General features: G+C 40.2%; 2 protein-coding genes across 8 annotated transcripts in view; one reads left to right on the forward strand and one right to left on the reverse strand.

Moving 5' to 3' along the window:
* Positions 1–9257, reverse strand: ARMT1 (acidic residue methyltransferase 1). 2 transcript variants are annotated; one of them, XM_052687737.1, is made up of 6 exons: positions 9147–9257; positions 8166–8271; positions 7607–7848; positions 5721–5886; positions 4474–4775; positions 1–471 (listed from the first exon to the last, which is right to left on the reverse strand). In XM_052687737.1, the coding sequence occupies exons 1-6, from the start codon at positions 9194–9196 to the stop codon at positions 438–440; spliced, it is 900 nt and encodes a 299-aa protein (XP_052543697.1). In that variant the 5' UTR covers positions 9197–9257; the 3' UTR covers positions 1–437. The 2 variants fall into 2 exon arrangements, with proteins under 2 accessions (XP_052543697.1, XP_052543687.1); XM_052687727.1 differs by lacking the exon at positions 1–471 and having other exon boundaries at positions 3566–4775.
* Positions 9056–21111, forward strand: part of RMND1 (required for meiotic nuclear division 1 homolog) — a 19803-nt gene continuing 7747 nt past the window's right edge. For 3 of the 6 annotated variants that reach the window (XR_008207908.1, XM_052687704.1, XM_052687718.1), the window contains exons 1-4: positions 11471–11991; positions 16709–16817; positions 19299–19374; positions 19714–19753. Coding sequence is in view for 5 of the 6 variants with exons in the window: in XM_052687704.1 (XP_052543664.1) it covers positions 11485–11991; positions 16709–16817; positions 19299–19374; positions 19714–19753 (732 nt within the window). In the remaining variant the exon portion in view is untranslated. Of the gene's footprint in view, positions 9175–9291; positions 9383–10577; positions 10603–11470; positions 11992–16708; positions 16818–19298; positions 19375–19713; positions 19754–21111 lie in introns of those variants that run through there. The other 3 variants (XM_052687684.1, XM_052687674.1, XM_052687693.1) reach the window with 3 other exon arrangements.

Consider the following 21111-nt stretch of genomic DNA (forward strand, 5'->3'; position numbering starts at 1 on the left):
TTGGCATTGTAACAAGGTAAAACTTTTATTGAGACATGGCAGTATTAAGGAAAAAAATAAGGTACTCTTATCTATTTCTTTCAAAACTTCAGTGGATAAATAAGCTTTATTGGCATTATATAAAATCCATTTCAGAGGAAAAATACCAGAACTCAGACCTGAATTATTTCAAGTTGGTTTTCCAGCCATTAAAACAGTATGAAGTTTGACATTTGCAACACAGTTACAGAATTTGTTTCTTAAAACAGTTTCCAGTCACACAGTCAACTTATTTTCTGCATCTATTTTACAAAGCCTCATCTTACAGCTTCAAATGCATACATAATTATTGTATATATCTTACCTAATGAATTGTCAAGTCTTTAGTTTCATATACTGGTTTTCTTTGTGCCTGTGACACTATTTTTCTACTGTTTCATCACAGATGGAAGTCACCCTTATCTCTCAAAAACTGATTTACAAACGCAGTTGCTGAAAAGGTAGAACAAAAAACAGAGTCAAAAGACACTGGTCTGTGGTCCTTAGAATCACTGAAAATGCCCTTATTTTTACTTGATGTAAGTAATCAAGTGGTATATGGGGAAAAAAACCCTCAAGAATTTGTTATACAAATCAGTAGCTCCTGAGTTACACTGTAGAAGCATTTTGGGCAATCAGTTGTGACTGATGTACAGAAGCAACTTTCTTGAAGACTCAAGAAAATAACTATGCAGTATTATAGCATAAGCCATTGCTTTAATATATGCTTTATACTAATAACAGTAAATTCCACTTAAATGCTGTAAGTTGCATGCCACCTTTTTACAAAGCTGCATCAACACAAGTAAACACTGAATATCTGTAACTGGACTTCCTAAGTGGACACAGTATTTTCAATTGAACTGTAACTAGCTCAGCAGAGAGAACAGTGCCTCACCAGAATAACACTGTATCATGGCACAGCAGAATACAACACTGGCATTTCAGTATCACTTATTTTCCTTATCAGCAATGCAAATTTTACAACAATACAGCCAACCAGAAAGGTATGATGCATACTAAATTGTCTATAAATGGTACTTCACAGTTACAGCTATAGGAAGTCAAGCAATTTGGAAGATATGGCTATGCATTCTTCGTATAATTGTCACATGTAAATTTCCAGACTTCTCTTTATGGGCCTAAATATATGCTCAGTTTATGAATTGGAGAACAACTTCCCCCCCCCCCCCCCCCCTCAGAGTGGTATCATGCCTTACGTTATATTTCAAGTGCTAATTAAGAACTACGTGTCCTACAATACTCAGGAAATCCTGCTTCCCCACAAACATCAACACAACGGCCTCCAACAAGAAAACTCAGTACTACTGTGCAACCACTGATGCATTTCCTAAGTGGTTTAGAATTTGTAGGACTATTTATCACGATTTCAGAATACTTATTGCATTGAGTTTCCAGAAATAGAGAGCCAGAAAGCAACTTGGGAACACAGAGACAGATTAATAGCCAGATAAAAATGCAAACAAGTTTCCCAGCATCTGCAAAGACTGGGAATAGATTCGCCTCTTAAGCAAAGGAATGCCTTAACAGCGAAACAAGCCTTTTTTCTTCATTACACACTTTTCAACCTCTTCAGCAGATGAAGCTAGCACCATACAAATAAACTGTACACAAACAAATCAGGTTCTTTCATTAATTATTTTGTTTTTATTGCACCTATTCTACAACATCAAAATTGTATGTGCTCTTGACCCAAAGCTGTTGATTCAAAGTGCATTTGGAATAATTTGAAATATCTGAAATAACAGCTTCCTCAAAGATGAGAAACTGAAGCTCCAGTGCTCAAATTCATCATGACGTTTATGTATTTTATCAAAGCACCAAAGCTGGAGCCTCCTTGAGCTCCCTCCAGACTAAGATGAGCTATTTGACCTTCAGCTCTCTTAACTGGATTTCTAACTTACACATTCTAATGAAGTGACTTAAGATTATAGAATCATAGAATTGCTCAGGTTGGAAAAGATGTTAAAGATCATCCAGTTCAACTGCAATCTAACCAAACTATCTTTTAAGAGTACTAAGCCAGTGGTACAAGGCAGACGGACAGCACTAAGCCCACCTCTCAAAACTAGAGCCCCGCCTCCAATATCACATTGCCTCAAGAAATTCCAAGCATCTTAATTTTTGAATATTTGACCTTGCAACTTTAATATACTTTACTATATTTTCAGATGTCAGAAGAAAGAAAACCACAAACACAAATAATCAAAGTCATGATTAACTGGAGCACATTCAACTACTATATAGACCTTTAATATATGAACACAGTCTCTTGTAGCAGCAACTGATTCTGTCCATTTTAGAATGATAAATGAGGCATACTTTGCTAGTGATTTCACTTAGCAGAAGGGGATTCCAGTTTTATCTCAAAGCCCAAAGGAGCTACAAAATATTCCATCTTCCCCTTCCAATTCTTCAGACCTAAAGTTTACTCCTGTCTTAGTTTAACCATGAGTGAAGAAATTTCTTTTAATCCAACTTGCACCAGAGTCATTCTAATTCTCTTTCCAAAGCATTCCAAGTGTAGTAAAATAAGGACTCTTTGCTGTTCTCTGATTCATTGTGTAATATTTCACTGTATCTATAAAACAGAAGGGGAAGATTCTCTACCTATCATACACTCTTCCTTTCAACAACAACGTCCTTGGTTACAGGGGCAAGTTCTGCTGTTAGAAGCCCTGGACAACATCACAGACAAAAAGACAGACTTTTACCACCATTTCCCAACAAACCTGCAGCTCTTCTATAAAAAGCCCCAATTCCAGCAGTACTTTAAAACTTGAGAGAATCCATTTTTAATTTTTTTTTTTTTTTTTTTTTTTAAAGAAGTTACTGAAGTCCTTCTCCTTTCTTTACATTCTGGCAGGAGGGGGGGAAATATCACAAGAAGATTACTGAATTCCCACCCAATTTCAGTGTGAGGTATCCTGACACTGGAGTAGAGTAGGAGAAGCAACTGGGATGTAACTCCAATAAGCAGCAACCTGTATGGTATATATCTCTAACATACACTGTATTTCTCAGTGCAACTGGGGCTGCATTTCCCCAATATAAATTGTGGTATCCTTCTAAAATATATAAAAGTTGAAAGAGGAAAAAATGCTTCAACCACAGTCACTAATGTAAAGGCCACCTTCAATTCAAGCTTGTGTTTGTTGTGTTTTTTTGTTGTTGTTGTTGTTTTTGTTTTTCTTCTTGTTTTTGGTAGAGACCCTTAAATAAATAATACCTTCCACCCTCTTAAAATGAAATTGTCCTTTTTCCTACTGATTTTCTTACCAACAAAATAAATAGCAACATTCATTCATATTTTAAATTAAAAAAAATTAGTTCTCAAATTCTAAATCAATATTTACTAAAAACATTTATCTTAACATACTGCTAACTATATTCAAATAAAGATAACCATTTAAAAATGCTGAACGTGATTTGTCCATTGACACAAGCAACATGTAAAAAGTACTTATGTGATGAAGTCTAGGTACAAGTAAACTCTTCCAAATTGTTTTAAAATATGACCCTGCAATGACCACATTCAAAGGAATTTATTTATGTACTTGCTAAAATATCAACTTCCATGCAATGCGTGGCACATAGAGAACAAATTATCCTGAAGTAAGTAAATACATGCTTAGATGTGATTGAGGAAATGGTTTCTGAAGTAGATTTTTCACTTCTTGGGCATAAACTCTCACAACCACAGATGAGGGGGAAAAAAAAATAATAGCCATATTCATCTTAGACATCAGTCACTTATGTTAGAAAAAGTATATATTGAAATGCAGAGCGATTTATGTATACAATGTCAGCTCAGAAATTTTTATGGAACATCAAAGTCTTAAGGAACAACAAATTATTTGGAAAAAAGGGCAAACAAAAAAAAAATCATTGCTTAAGCCAAACAAAAAAAACCAGTCACAACTCTTCTACATCTGGCTGTTAGAGTTTTAGGAACCGTTTAACTGGAATCAGGGAGTAGCATCAAACTGCACTACCCCATATTTGCCACTTATCATCCATTCCGGTTCAGAAGCTTGGATTTGTTCACCCTGCCCAGGCTTCAGGCCAACCTGAGTGTCAGATTTCAGCGTTCTTAAACTACAGAGAGGTGCAGGATGAAACTTGTTCAAGGCCTGATGAAATGGCACAGTATACTCCCATTTTCTATCACCTGTTAATTTTCTGTAGTTTAGATCACCTTTAAAAAGAAGCAAATTTGACTTCTGTAGATCAGCATACAAATCAGGAGCAACCTCGGCCATGCTGGAATAGATATGTGGCAAAGTCCAAAACATGTGATCTTGGTAAACCCAAACGCCCTTTTTCAAGTTGCCCTCCCAGTTTATCCCACATCTAGACATCCACATATGATTAGCTGACTGGAGCTGTTTAATAGTCCAGTTAAAATCATTCTTTGTTGTGTCTGACACGTACCACGGAATGCTTTTTCCATGGAAATGGACTTCATCGGCCAGCTTTGATGACAACAAGAAGTCAGTCAACACAAGATCACTTACAAGCTCAAATCCAGCATTATCCAAGATTATATCAACTCTAACAGTACACTTATCTGTATTCCTTTTTTTGGCATTTATAAGTAGTGACCAAAGTTTTTCCATATCATTGACTATGACGTAAGGTACCATGTCTTCCAGGCATTGTAAAGGACTAGATTTCTGAGAGCTTTTCTCACCGGCTGAAAAAGAAAGGTCACACTTATTGCCCCACAGTGACACCTAGAAAGAGGGGGAGGAAAGAAAACACACAAAAATCACAGTTGGTAAGCCTCATTATAGTTACATTTCAAATATCACATACACCTGAAGATTTTGCTTCTATTTTAGGGACATAAAGGCTCTAAAATCCACATTTTCTTCCAAGTTTAAATAAAATTCAACTTTCGGTACAATAATCTCAATACCAAAAAAAAATTCTTGGAAGAAACTAAACAGTGCTCTGCATTTTTGCAGGCATCAGAAACGTGCATCAGCATGTTAGTTGACATTTCAGATTGACAGAAGTACACCAAAAAACTTATAATGCATATTTTCTACACTGTAATTCCAGAAACCAGAGGGAAGACAAAAAGAGTAATAAAAGCATGTTAATTTATTTGATGAAGTTGAGTAAGAAGCAGAATTTAGAATATTTTTTCCATGAATACTTCAAGTACACTCTAACGAATTTCTTACAAGGGCTGATCAAATAGTTCATGTGCATTGTTGCCAACAATATAACTTATAATCCTATGATATTTTGTACTCTACCCAAATGCATTATTTGCCAAGAAGAGTTATAAGCTTTTAAAGCACTTCTGGCCCACATACATCTAAAGATTTTTCAAGTGATGGCAAAATGAATTGCTTTAAAATTTTATGGTTAAACAACAAAAGGGCCATCTGGAAATTGATTCAAGTGTTTTAGAGATTTTCTTTTTATTATTTTTTTTGAGGGAGAACAAGCTAAGTATTCAAATACACAGTGAACATCAGTGGTATAAGGAAAACACCAAACTTAATACAGGTGACCCAAACATGAACATTCCCAAAGTAGCAATACAGTACATCTGTCAGGATTTCATCACATTTTTATAAACATAAGAGCTGTATTTTTATTTCCACACAAACTCAGATTCTTTCTAACCTCAAGCTTTCATTTGTTACCGAGAAGCACAAGTTTACCTGCAGTAGTTTAAAAAGTTCCCCTTGAAGTTGCTTTTCATCTAAATCCTTGATGTTTTTAAGAAGTTCCTGGAAGTAAGTGCATAAAGCAATAATAGCCTCTTGGGATTCAAAGAAATTTTGAGCCTTTCCTTCCTTAAATACATCAAAGCTGCCAATAGGTGGGCTAAAAATAAGAAGAGAATGAACGTATTAACATACTTTCCACATTTTCTATGTTAGAACTTGAAACATTTGAGAAGGAAAGATCAGAGCTCAGCTTTTTTAACCCACATTAAGGACTCCTGCTAGATTTTCCCAGTTTCAAGTCATCATCCTGGATTCCTGCATATCTCAATAAAAACTTGATAACATATCTTACTGGAACAAATAGCACACAGGACATCTTGAAATTATTAGCAACATACTCTGAAAATGAACAAGTGTTCTATCACAACTGCACATACTGTAACAATTATGAGCTCCATTTTTCATACACAGATGAATAAAACTATACAATATAAGGGAAAAAGCACAGTGAATTGTGGGCCCATTTTCAATTGGATTTTTGCCTACTGAAGTGTATCTCCCATACCAAAGTCTCTTACAGTGGTTAGTAATTCTTATGAAAGCTTTTAACTAAGACTTCCAAAAATTAATATGACCAAGCTGACAAAATAATTCAACTCTTGCAATATATTAGAATTGTCAACCTACAGTAAGATCCATATCTGCAGTTATACTTTCTGACAAATGATTGAACCACATACTTAAAGAGCAGACAAATAATAAGATCAAGAAATGTAAGGCTTACTAAGGAAAAATGTTTGTTTGTTTTAAGAGCAATCCAGAAGACTTTTTGCTACAAGATTTCAAATCATGCAATATACCAGCAGAAACAAAGAAATCCATTACAGCGTTTCTATCTCTTTCTATAATGCTAAGGACAATTCCACAGCGCATAAAGCTTTTGAGCTTAAACCAGTTAATTCCTATCCCTTTACATTGTATTGGCACCTCTCCATAGCACCAGTACAACAAATTCCTGCCAAGTTATATTTAACCAAGATCAGCTCCTTAAGTTGATGCAGCATGTGGGCTGCAAACACAACTGAAACTAAGATGATGGTGCAGAATGAACAACATGGGTTATTGAAGCTGGGTGTTCTGCAGTAAGAACTTCAGATTTCTAGCAGTAGCAAGGCAAGTTAGAATGCCCAACAGATTGGTAGGTTCACATATACCTCAAAACACAATTCCAGACTTTTAGAAATACTAAATAACTTCCAAGATCTCACTATACAGTAGTCTGCAAGGTCAAGCTAAACAATCAAACTTGAGAGACTTCGTAGAGACTAAGACAGAAACTGAGGCATAATAAAAAATACTACCTTCAAAATGTACTGAACGAAAGTAGAAAACATTGATTTTAAATGAGGTGTGAGACAATGGGAAATCAATGTAGTAAACGCTCAAAATTCTGATTCATCTTACTTCCTATAGTCTTTCTTTCTCCCAAAATAAAAATGGGAAACAATACTGTTTTGCAGAGTATATAATCAATGAACATTAAGACGTTATAACTACGAAATAAACAAGAGAGTTCGACTAAGCAGATTATAATAACTAAAAGAGAATAGATAGAAAGCTTACGCGTATCCTGGGTTCACTTACAAAACTCCAGCGGAGCAGATCTCCAGAAGAGACCCTTCCCCACTGGTAGCCAGCTCTTAAATAGGTCTAAAAGAGCTGGAGCCTGGCTCCCCCCCTTCCAGCAGCACAGGTGAATTGCCTTCACCTGTGCTCCTGTGGCTGACTCAGTGTTCGCCTCAGGTGATCAATCAGAGGTTCAGGCCATGATTCAGCAGTTCCCATACACAGAGGAAGACACCAAACTAAATACTTACTTCTGTGCTAATGCTGCATGAATTCTTCGATACATGTAACACTCTACAAACAACCAAGGGGACTGAAACCAACTTGGCTCTCCGTTTCCATTTAATAGATTACGTTGGTAGTCTAGGTATTGGTTCCACAGGGCAGCATCAGGCAGATCATCTTCTAGGGGAGTCACAGGTTTGTCTGTTTGCAGTTCATTCCGTAATTTGGAAAGGAAGGATATAGCTCTCTTCTCTGCTTCAACACCCTTCTGAAAAAAGCAAAGAACAAAAGTTCCTATTCTGAACATTTATTCCTATAAGCAACATAGTGCAATCTTTCTGGAAATCAGTAAGTGGTAAGTCTTAGCTGCCACGCATAAGTTCCAGAACAACTCAGAGCTTGATTCATCCAAACACATTTGGGTGAACGACATTCATTTTATGCATAACATCCCAAAATGAATCACACATTGGACTTCTTTTTAGATTGGTTAACAAAGGGGAACAGAAAACACGAAGGCACAGAAGGGATCTCTAATAGTTAGGGAAAAGCAAAATCCCAGGCAAGCAGAAACCTTATTCTTACCTCACCATGTTCTTCAAAGAACTCATTTTTGTGTCGATGCAGAGTGTCAATAGCTTTTGTGAGGATCTGGGGTAGTCGGTCTTTAACTGTAAAGTATGCAAAGGATCTAAAACGGAAAGTATCAAAATTTTATTAATGAAGTGATGAAATATCTACTATTTTTTAAATAGCATAGTCTTAAAAGCCAGTTTCTGCACACATAAAACAGTTGACAGCAATGAGAAAAAAAAAAAATCTTTAAAAACCATCTGGATGTGGTGCTCAGGGAGATGATTTAGCAGAGGGTTGTTAGAGCTGCTCTCTTTCCAATATATAAATATATAAGAATTATTTACAATTACACGTGAAATTAAATGATTGTGTATATATACATAATTTATATAGACATTGAGCAATTAACGGTTATGGTTGTTGTTTTGTGGGGTTTTTTTTTGGGGGGGGAGGGGGGAGATGGGGGGAGAAGAAGGTAGCCAAGACATGCACAACCCCACAACGAGCTGTATGTAACCCATACTGGAGAATGATTTTTAAAGCTTTTCCACTGCGTGCACCGGAGCCCTGAGCGCAGCGACCGGTAACGGAGCAACACCCGCCAAAGGTCGCAGGAAGTACACGCCCCGCCCCGCACCACCCTCGCTCCCACAGATGCTGACCGACGGCCCCAGGCACCCGCAGCCACAGCGGGGGCGGAGAGGCACCGCCCGCCTTCAGACGGCCCCAGCCCCGCACCCACAGCGCCACCTCCCGGCGCCGCCCGAAAAGGGCCCGGCCACGGCACCGCCTCCGCTCTCCCGCAGAGGGGCCGAGCGCCGGCCCCCGGCTCCTCCCCCGCCCGGCACCAGCCGCTAGGCCGCGGGTCTCGGCGGAGGGCCTGGCTCCCGCAGACAGCCTTAGGGCGAACAGGGAGCTGCGGCCGGGCCCTCGGCTCCCTCCTGCCCCTCACCCCGCAGCCGGTAACGAGCGCGCCGGGCCCCGACGGACCCCTTAAACCTGGCCGAGAGGGAGACCGGTAAGGCCGTTACCGCCGCCATCTTGCCCCGCCCCCCGGAAGTCTGGCGCGGCGGCCGGACGTTATTGGAGCGGCGACCGCACCCGGCGCGCGGCGCGGCGCGGCGACGGGCGGGGCCTGGCGGGCCGCGCGCGCCCTGGCGGAGCTCGGCGGGCGGTGGGCGGGGCCGCGGCTCGCGCGGCGGAGAGAGGCGCGCCCCCTCCCCCAGGTCAGTGCTGGCGCGCGGCGCGAGCCGCCTCCCCCTCCCGCGCGGCGGCGGGCGGGGAGCGCGGGGGGGAGGGGAAGGGCGGGCGGCGCCGGGTGCTCGCCGCCGCCTTGTGCGAGCCGCGACGGGCGGCCGTGAGGGGGCGGGGAGCAGGACGGCTCCGACCGGAGCCACGGGGGGCGCGGAGGACGCAGAGAGCGGGAGGGCGGGCGACTGTGGAGCGAGGGAAGGGCCCGGCCTGTAGCGTACGGCGGGGCGGTGTTTGTCTTTGTCCTTTCCGGCTGCCAGTGCCGCAGCCGGAACGTCACCGATGCCACTCTCCTGTTTATCCTTCATGTCCGGATACCGCAGCGACTGTAGCCGAGCGGCAGGGCGCGGGGCGACGGGGCGGGCGCTGCCGAGGCGCCCCTCGGCCGCGGGGCGGCGCCTGGGCCGCGGCTGCCACCTCAGGGGAACGGTGGGGGCGGGTGGAGCGCCGCCGCCTCGTTCTTCCTCTGCGGGCGGAACGCCACCCCTCCCCATTGGCTGTTTGGCGGCTAACTTCCCGCCCGCCCCGGCGCGCAGCCAATGGGAGGCGCGCAGCCCTTCCCCCGCGCGCATGCCGGGCGGGCGCTGCGGAATTCCCCCGGGGAGCGGGGGAGGGGCGGCGGCCTCCCGCTCCGAGCAGCGGCCGCGGCGCCGTGAGGCGGCGCAGGATTGTGGTGCTGCCTGTCAGCTCCCCGCAGTCTGCCCAACGCCTGTGTACCGTTCCTGAACGCTGGATGGAGCTTGAAATGAAAGTAATACGCTTATTCCAGTGCGGCTGTCAGATACACGTTTACAAGCTGGAATAACGTCACAAGTGAAAAGCATGTACAGTTACCGACATCAGTTACTTCTTATGTTGTAGCCTAAATGTGTTCTGTGCCTCTTTTTGTACGACTACGTGCAGCTTCTGTCAGTATTAGCACACCTCTCCTCCATTATGTCAGAATGAGCCCTGTCAGCATCCGGGCCTCACTCTCTCCTCTGCACACAGTGATGTGATCCCACCAGAAAATGGTGATCTCCGTGCTGCGTGAGGTGCACAGCTGATGGTGAAGATCCCTTACATAACTCCTGAAGAACAGCCGTGCACTGACTTTTCCTCAAACAGTGCAACTCACCGACTTTTCTTTTTGTTAATAAGGTGCTGAACGTTGATTCTGTGCCACTAGAGAAGTGTTCCTGGTTAATGACAGCAGGTGGGGGAAGGGACTTGGCACTGCAGCAAGTGCAGCACACCCACTGAGGTGCTAAGCCTGCTTTCTCATTTGATTACCGCATACATCCAGGAAAACATTTTTGTTTTGGGCTATTGGAATAACAGTACACATTCCTGTCAGCACAGGTAGACCTGCCAGCAGGCCTTGCAGTCTGTACTGCACTGTTATTTAACTGTGGGTTCAGCACCATAACGTGATTTATTTGGCTCTCCCTTCATTCATGACAGCCAAGCTGAGCTGGATCTGCTCTTCATAGAATCATAAAATGGCCTGAGTTAAAAAGGGCCACAAAGATCTAGTTTCAACCCCCTGCTATGTGGAGGGTCACCAACCACTAGACCAGGCTGCCCAGAGCCACATCCAACCAGCTCTTGGATGCTTGTGATGCAGACCTTCCGCTGATGTCAGTCACTATGCGTGTTCTGTAGGTGGTATTTCAGTATAGCACACAGTAATCTGGTTCTTGCTTCTATATTGTATGAGGGACTCACATAGCAGCCTAAACCCTCTTTAAGCTGAGTGCTTGCTTATGAGTAGTTAAATCATTGGGTTACTGGGAGCACTGACTGCTGTGCAGAGTGAGCAGCAAATGGAAAAGGCACCTGCTAACCTGTTGATCCAGCAGCCTGTTCTGCTTCTCCCACCATGTATTGCAAGCACACAGTTCATTAATGTGCTTTGCTCTTAGAATAGTCCCATAGAACTGGGAAAAAGCTGTTCAGACCCATCACTGTGTGTTTAGGAGAACTAACATACACAAAAAAAATACGGCTCACCTTTTAGCTAAGGGAAAAATAATATTCCTTTCCCAAGGTCTGATAGAGGATTTTATTTGTTTTAAATACAGTTCAAAGGGAAGCAATGAGACTGAAACTCCTGCACCTTCAGACTACATCTTTTCACTCTTTGACTACAATACATCGATGCCAAAGATTTAATAAAACTGGACATCAAATTCTAAAGCTGGATAATGATGTTGACAGAACGGATCACAGAACAGCTAAGATTGGAAACTTGTATGCTCCAAAGACTGCTTCCCCTTGTTTGACAAGGCCCTCTATGCAAGTCAAGAATTGGCAAATGATCCAAGGAAATGTATCTGCTTTGGGAAAAAGTGTTTATTATCAGGGTGGGGAGATGTTTTTCCCACCCTGGAAACGTTTTGGCTTGGCAGCAATGGAAAACTACACACTCAATGTGGAGTATATTAAAAAGCTCGGGAACATATCATCAAGATTTTACTCAATTGTATCAACTAGTAAAATTATTCCAAAACCAAGTACCCAGCCAGTTAAGAGGCCACCAAAGGCACCAAGGACCAAGCAGCCCTCCAGAGCTAACCAGCCACTACTGTCAGACGACATGAAGGTAAAGAACAGAATTTACAGTCTATATAATGTTGAGGGAACTTTATCAATTTAATTCAGATTTAGATTTGGGTTTAGATTAACATTTTAATGAAATGAACATATTTATTTGATGAAAAGGACTTTATTATTTACCTGACCGTGACCTCAGAGGATTTGAAACTCTGCAGACACAAGCTAACTTGGTAGAAACAGGTGTGTCTGATGGTTTGGAGATGAAGTTTTACCAGCAGTATGTAACAAAGGGGAGGGAAGAGAGTTGATTTCTAAAACAGAAAGACAGGAAATCGTTTAAAAATTATTGAAGGCAATGTTCTCAAGTTTAATATTGAGGAGCAAGATCTGCCTTTCAGAGTAACTTAACTTTCCATAGGTATACTTGCTTGTCCAATTCCATCCAGTATCAAGGCTTCATTCTATTGCTAACAGAAATCAAGATGAGAATAAATAATACCAAGTTTACAAATATTCCAACTAGGTTTCAGAAACTTTCAATTTAGACTGTGTTCTCAAGTATGCCTGTGTTTTTCCATTTTTTTATAAACAGACACCACATTTCAAGCCATAGTGAAATAGCTTTAACACTACAGCAAATTTATTCGTAGTGATAAAATATATTTTTGTAGCAACATGTGAATGAGGATCACTACGCTTAGCATTCGAAGCCTCGCAGTATTTCAGAAAAATAGAAGGTTATTTCTGTGCAATCAGTGGAAAACTGAGCTGCAGATGTAGTCTGTGTAAGTTGAGCAAGATTATTCCATGTGTAGAAATAGCACCTGGATCACCAGACTCCTGGGTCTACAGATTGACTGCCACAACAATCTCTTGTGGATAAAATCAGGTAAACAGGATGAGTAACTGGAACAATGCATACTTGTAGCTGTTACTCCCTGAGATAGGTCTTTGCGAGCCCCACTAATTCTAGCCAAAGCAGACTGTAAGCACACTTGAATATAAGATCTCCAAGGAAAATCATGGAGTTGGAAATGTTATTGTTCTCCTCAAGCTACAATAACAACAGAGTTCCAGCGTGTTTGTAACAAAATAGTACTATAGATGAGACTGAGACAAGTATTGTGCTTCCAGAAATAGCTTGCACATTGCAAAATACACCTATTACATGGTCTGCTGAATGTGAGCACAGAAAGTGAGGTCTTAATGATTGCCTTCCAGACGTATAAGCTCCTGTTTAATATCTTGTATGACTAACAGGAGTATGGTATAATGTACCATCAAGTCTCCATTGTAGAAAATTCATTTCCCACTTGAATTTTCCTGTTGCTTTGAAAGAATAAAATACAGAATTTTCTCTTAACATACTGCATACTGTTCCAAGCTTTCTGCTTATGCTGTTGGGTGGATTTAAGTGACTTTTTTTTAGATACCTAAGGTTGAATGCTATTTTTACTTTCTTCCATTTTGAAGAAATTGAAAACATTCTGCCTGATAGACTGAACTAATATCATTTCTGGGGAAGATCCCACACTGCAAAATGGTGTGCCAGAAATCATGTAAACTAGGACCTAACAAACCATTTTCGATTTTTAAACAAACAGTGTGTGGTTTTGTCAAACATACAGCTCCATCTACAGGGGTACTGCCAGGCTGTCACCCTGACCCTGTGCAGGCTGACAGCATTTTGGAATAAGCTGCTTTTTTTTTTGCTTTTTTTTTTTTTTTTTTTTTTTTTTTTTTTTCCTTTGGAACCTATTTGTATACTCCCTTGTAGATATGTAATGTAAAGAGCTAACTGAAAGATGAGACTGTTTTCTGTAAGATGACTGATATCACAAATGGAGAATCCTTGATGTATTTTTTTTTTTCACCGTGTCATTTTTCTCTAACTCCTGGTGTCACAAAAAAGCTGATCTTGTCTTCCTCTGCTTATTTTAAAGTAACCAAGATCCCTCCAGTAATATAAGCCATGTTTCCAGTGCAGCTTAGAGCTGGCTGCTGCCTCTCTTCACAGTCTGCCCCTGGAGATGTGCTGTAGAGTCATTAGGCTTTCAGTTAGGTGAACCCTTAGGTCCCTGATGTTTTCTGTTTGATGGGCTCATTAACAACTTCTTTTTGCAGAATGGTCCATGGATAAGCTCCTTCTAAGCACTCATCTTCAGGTGCTGTCTGCAGATAGAATGCACCAGCATGACATGATAAATGATCATTAGACCAGTTTTTCAGGATAAATGGAGGGCTTACTCCAACGTGATAACTGGTTTGGTTAGCCATTCAGTGCATAGTGTCACTGCTACTCAGATTAGTTACTCATCTCACAAGGTCTCACAAGACATGAGAAACCTTTAAGCTGATTTTTAATGATGTTGCCTAGACAAAGCTTGAAAATCAACTGAAGGTGGAGTACCAGTATCCTCGAGATAAAGATGAATGCCTGCGGTGATAAGTTTAAGTTCATTTTATAGGTTTTCTTACCTAAATGAAATAATAATAATAAATTCTTAAATGTTTGCATTCTCAAAATGCAAGGGATGAGTTATAAGAATGATAGTTCCTGTGCAGTTGCTGGGTGGATGATGATACAGAAAATGAGTACTTAGAATGGCTGATCTGATGGCTGCTTTGGAGCTCTGAACTGTATTTTAATGAACCCAGGTGCAGCCAGGAAGAGGAGGGTGGCAAGTGGCTGGAGATGCTGTCAGCAGGACAGAGCTGCCTTTATTTTAGGCAAGTTTGCAGGTGAAGGTGAAGGTGACGTAACAGACAGTGTGGGATGGAGGTTTACCAGCCAGTTAATGCAGGTATTTTAGGATGAGCTGACTGTAGACCTCCGTGTTACATCTCCAACTATGATGGAAGCCTGAACACCTAGAATGCTTGTGGACACATAAATTATAGGTGTCTTAAGCTCTACACCCATGCTAAATGTCCCTCACTGAACAGTATTTTAGTAAAGGTGAAACAGTGCATTCTTTAAAAATAATTTTAAAAAAAGAACCATATCCAAGCTACATATGCAAACTGCTGTTTCAGGCACTTATTGGCAGCCAACTTCTGGTGGTAATTAAAGTCTTTGCATGACAACTAAACTCAAAGCCATAAATTAAACAGTCTGTCCTGTAGCACATCTACCTTGAAGTGAACAATAACAAATTTAACTACAGAAAGTGTAGATCAGGGTAAGGATTGTCAGGTGATATAGCTAGAAGATAACGCTGTGCTCCCTGAAGGATTTCATGGCAGCATGTGTGTGCTTATGTTAACCAGAGCTTTCTAGAAGAGTTTAAAATGTGTAATTGCGCTGGCAGTTTAGATGCTGGAAATGGATTTGTACAGATGATACTGTAAGAATGCAACTTTTCAAAAGATACTGTAGCAAGAGAACTGAATATACAGTTCTGTTGCACTGTTACTTGCAGTTAACTGTGTTAATGGCACAGTCATGGGAACATGACTGCAGAATTGCTCTCTGTTAGTGGTCACTGAAAGAAATTGATGTAAGCAAAACTTTGGGAATGACAGCACCTTAATATGAAGAAAAAAAAGTTTAAACGTGGGCCTTGACCCAGCTTACTGGTTCTGGGCCTCCTTAAGGAGCAGAGCACCCTTTCACGTGTTTCAGTTTGACAGTGTATGAGTGCCATGAGAATATTATTTGAATTTTAAGTTGAAGCATACTGTGGATATAAGCACTTGCAGATGAGTACAGCTCTTCTGTGCATTTGTTGTTAGTCACATCCCCCCTTGTGTTAGTTACAAAAAGCTGGAAAGCAACTGATCTGCAATGAGAAGTATTGCTTTCTGGATATCTTCCATTACATTGTATTGAAAAACATTATGATGGGATATATGAGGTATCAGAACAAAGAAATGTACTTAAAATAGGGAGTAGGTTTTGTAGACCGGTTTATTGTGCCTTGCTGAATTCTTCAGGGAAGCTTTTACACAGATGTTTGATTTCTCTGCCATGCGTGAGTTGATCTTATTGCCAGTGTCAGTGTCACTTTTCCTCATCTTCTTGCACGGTGCCAGTTACTTGTCTCACTGTGGCATTTTATTTATGTAGGACTGTGGAACATGGAGACAAACTCTGGCTGTTGTGTACCACTCAACTGTGGTTTCAGTTGAGACTGTATTGTCAGTGCAAGATTTCACTCGGAGGGAAACACTGATGATGTGCAGCATTTGGGCTGGCACTTAAGGTCTATGCCTTGCTGTGCTGCAGTGCTATGATGGTTTAGGTCCCAGGGGTTACCTGGGCAGTAAGCTCAGTGCTCAGAACAAGTATTTGCAGCTGGAGCTAAGCAGACTGGGATAGTTTAACTCCATGCATCTTCAGAGATCTATAGGCTGGTATTCATGGTGTTTTGCTTTTGATTTTGCTGGTCAGCCAAGTACGTCATAGGCTGTGAGAGGGATGAGCAACCGTGGCTGTACTGCCAAAGCATTTCACTGCCAATCAGGGAAGAGGGGTTCCATTTGTGGCCCTATCATGAAGTTTGTGACTTCATGTGACTTGTGACATGTAGTTGGGTCTCAGTCATTGAATATGGGATATGTTTGCTTCCCCACTTAACAGGGAGTGACTGATCTCATTAGTATTTGTACACCAAGTGGACAGCAGAACAATGATACAACAGAAGAGAATGAACAAATGAAAAACATCACCCTTGTGATTGCTTTGAGACAAACATGAGCATGTCTTGTGTACATCTTGCTTCATCCTTTCCCTAACTCAAATCTTTATTCCTTTGGCACAGAATCTGATGCAGTGCACAGCCTTTGCAACAGCAGATGAATATCATCTTGGTAATCTGTGTCATGACCTGACTTCCCATGGATATGTTGAAATAACAAGTTTGCCCAGAGGTAGATTTTTAAAGCACCTTAAAAGCGGTATTATATCTTGGGAAATGAAATATGGGTGAGATATTTAATTTTTATAACTTCATATGTTTTCATTTTGGTAATACCCTGGAATGTATAAATATAGCTCTATTTAAAATTTCATTTGCTTTGAATAAAATAAAAATCAAAGTGAACCATTTTGCTGTTACTGTATAATAATTTTTCCCTAAATTACTATTATATTAAAAGAATCAAAAAAATCAGATAGTCTTGAGAAGAATACATTCAAGAAAACATAAATGAGATTTCCTAATAGAAACTCTTTTATAGAAATTCACTAACTGAAAATTTTCTGAAAGTTTATTTTAATCAGTGTTTCAGTAATGTGATACCAGAGGTTCAGCTGTCAACAGTTTTGTATTTTGAAGTGTTGCACCTTCTTTCCATTCCCACATTTCTATTAATGTAAGTTGCTGAGGGCTGGAGGCACACGAGAGGATCTTGCTGACTACATGAAATGTAGAAGGTACACATATAGATATTTAGTTCTGGTAAAGAGAATGTAGTCGATACTTTATACTGGGCCAAATATATCCTGGTAATTGTTGAATGGTTCCCTTCAGTAATAATTGGTTCCGGATCTATACAAAGTATCTCTGAAGACTTGGGAAGGTATGGCATGGAAATAGCTGGAGCACACTACAGGAGAAAAACAAATAGAGCTTTTTATAGCTTAAAGACCTTCTAACCCTAGAACAGCTGTGATTTTCATGTGTTGGCAGTAGATTTATTATTTTTTGTGAATGAACAGATTATGTGAAGCAAAAGATATCCTTCATGGACATTTCATGAGAGGTTATCAAATGTCTGGCTGCCTCTCTGAAGAAACCAAGCGTGACAGTACTCTGATGGATCTTTATAAAGGTTACTTGAGAACTGTCTGTCTTTCTCAGAGAGAAGGCATTACATAGTATAGGCTCCATGTTCTTTCGTAGTTCCTTTGGATTAAAAAGAACACTCTTCTGAGAGCTTCAGGATAGAGTTACCCGAATTGCTGTGATGCTTATGTTACTGTTGCTGGTATTTTACCCTGGGAGTGTGGGTTTTGCCAATTCTTTCATTTCTTTACGGTGTGTTTTTGACTCCTTACAATAGATACTCTCTCAAAATTGTTCAGGAAGTGATGAAAGTTTATTTGATAGTGACAGCAAACTTTGTGGTGGTTGGTATGTAGGTGTAACAATGCTAAGTTACCCAGTCAAAAGTTGTATCTCATACATCTGAAAAATACTAGCATATAGAAATCTAAATTAGCAATTAGTGTGAATTTGTTGCTTTGTAGTGTTCTTCCTCATATCATTCTTTTTCAACCACTTTACAAATATTTTAGAGGTTGATACTGTAGCCCTCCTTGGAAGGAACCAAATGGACATTCACTGTACATATTTTATCTGGGGAGGATAAAGGAAGATTAAGTAAGGGCAATACTTGAAAAGGCAGATGAGAAAGTGCAGACAAATGTTTCTTCTGTGGTAAACTCCAGCTTCACACCCAGAACCTGCCCTAGTGATTCATCAAATCAGTTGTTCCTGAACTGGAATAGCAAGCGAAAGAGAAATCTTTAAAGAGTTCATACAGATCAGCTGCACGGTCTCAATTCAGCTACTAGCAAAAGCTCATCCTGTACTTATTTAGACATCTCTTCCTGTCACCTTAGTCTGCCTGGCCCCAGTGCAGCAATGTCCGCATTAGCAAAGTAGTACAGCAAAGCAGATGTGTAGTGAGCAGGAGAAAAAACTGGTTTGAGAACTCAGGATCCATACTGGAGGCATTCTGCATACACTGGCTTGAGTCTGGTCTCCTGTAATGAACCCCTGCTAGTGGCTGGAATTCGTTTTTCAGTTAAATTTCATGCAAAATAAATCCAGTTCGTGCATTCTGACACTTCTGCAATGCAAATCGAAAGTATGGTAAATGAGAGTGACTAGAAGATTTGTTTCAAAAGCATGCTTTGATCCAAAGGAAAACATAGATGTAACTTCTGCTGTCTTGGGGGTATGCTTTTTCAGGTTTCTATCAAAGCACAGTCAGCAAAATTTGAGTGCAGGTTAGTCCCTTGCTAAACAAAAGAGAAAGAGATGTTGGTAATTACTCTGCAGCTGTGGGCTTCTTTCCATCATTCCATGCTACGTGTCCACTTCTGCCTTCTGTATTCTGCTCTTGGTTATTTACTGTGCCCTGCATCAGTTTTTTCTTAAGTCTTTTGTTCTTTAAAACAACTGTATTTCATTAACTACAGTTTTTCCAGTTCAACATCATAGCTGAGTCTATCTAGCGTGTGACGCTTCAGAGAAGCTGTGTAGCTTTATATTATAGCTTTTTAATCAGAAAAAGAGGATACAGAACTGACTTTGAACAGGAATTGTGCTTGCAGCTACTGCATTTAGAACTTTAAATAATTCTGCATTTTGAACTTTTGTTTGTTCATTTATTTCAAACTAGATGCTGCGAATGTTTTGGTGATGGGTGCTGAGAAATCTGCAAAAGAAGATGATCCTGGCATGATTTTTTTCTTCAGGTAAGTTATAAATTATGTCTGAAACATTACCTTACAAATAGCATTCCTGCAGAAGCAGTGCAGTTTGCTAAAAACCACCTCATGAAGCTCAAGGAATAACTGTCTAATCTAAATGATTCAGAATTTTAAAAAAATCATACTCACACAGGGAAAGAAACCAGACATTTTAATGTTTTACACTGAAGCATGGATAAAAAGCAACTACTGCACAGTCTCTGTGCATTAGTATTAAATTCTATAATTCATAGTGTCAAGAATTGCCACCATACAATTTGACTATTGCATTAAAGTACATTTAAAATAGTGTAATTACACCTCAGTTTTTCCTTGAATTCACAGGGAAGGGGCTGTTGTGTTTTGGAATGTGGATGAGAAAAGTGTAAGTAAAGAAAAACCGTTTGTTAAAGCTTCATCAGCAGATGTCTTGTCAGTCCCACAAAGCCCATTGTGCTTTGGTATTTTTCTGAGAACTTGGATCTCTCCTGGAAGGAAAAGGACTGATTCTTCTCTAAGGAGTGCGGCTGCTGCCCTCAAGCGTGTGGGTTGCTGATACATCACCTATAAGTGACCTTTTAAGCCTGTCTTTCTGTGCAAAATAAGCAAGTGTAACATACATATTGTTACATATGTAACATACAAAGGGGGTGAAATCTCTTAAGTCCAAAAACCTGAAACCTTAACCTGGTGAGGTTGACAGAATTTTTTTTTCCCCCCTACAGCAATATATACTGAAAAAGTAAATCAGAACAAAATCAACACATGAATGTGAAGGAAAATAAATGAGCAGTAAAAGATCACTCCAGGGCCATTTAAGTCAAAACTTACATTTGGATGACTTGCAAGGGGCAAAGTTTGGAAACAGTTGGTTTTTACACTGTCTTATGCTTTTACCAGTGAGCAGTTTTTCCTAAAGGAAGGTTTTCATTGGTTGGTATAATTGTTAAAAATATATCAATATTGAAATAATGTATCCCTTATGGTAATTTGATATTATTTGTCCACCAAGAGGGGTATGCTCCAGGCATATTTATTTTTATGAACGTATTTCTAGTTATTTAAAAATACTTCTTTTTTCCTGTGGTTGAGTAAATGTGAGCTTTAGATAGATAAAGGCATTGATCTTCTCTGTAGGCAGTGTATGTGAAACTAATTGCTATGTTAAACAGATGATACTAAGGCAGACGATTTATGGACAGATTTTCACTAACATAAATGAAAACACAGTGGTTGCTTCCAGATGTGAACTATTTCTGTATTCAGGTTTGTTTTTTCTGTATCAGACCTGAAATGCTCCTGATTTTCTGTCTGTTTTGGAGGGTTACCTCAGCTAGCCTACAAATACACTAGGTCTTTCTTCAAACCTTGCAGGCTGCTATGGCAGTAATTGTGCTCCTGACTCACAGGTGTTGCTGAAGACCAGCTGACCAACCCCTGTTGATTTTTATGAATTAGGCACCTCTGCCCTCTGAAAAATCTAATTCTCATGTAGCTTTTACATGCTTAAGCACCACTGAAAACTTGATAAACTCTTTCTGCCAGAAGCAACTTTAGTTGGTGCTTTTGTTAGTTTTATTTATAAAGAGAAAAACTGCCTTTTTTATTCTGTGGAAAGTTTTAGTTTTTTGTTTTAGTTTTCAAAAACCTTGCTCAAATACAGGGCAATATTTTTTATGCATGAGTTTTAATGAACTGAAACAAGGCAAAAAAAAAAAGGCCTGTTAAACTGAAACTGAAAGT

This window comes from Tympanuchus pallidicinctus, unplaced genomic scaffold (assembly GCF_026119805.1).
Source record: "Tympanuchus pallidicinctus isolate F22 unplaced genomic scaffold, pur_lepc_1.0 scaffold1, whole genome shotgun sequence".
NCBI classification, from domain to species: domain Eukaryota; kingdom Metazoa; phylum Chordata; class Aves; order Galliformes; family Phasianidae; genus Tympanuchus; species Tympanuchus pallidicinctus.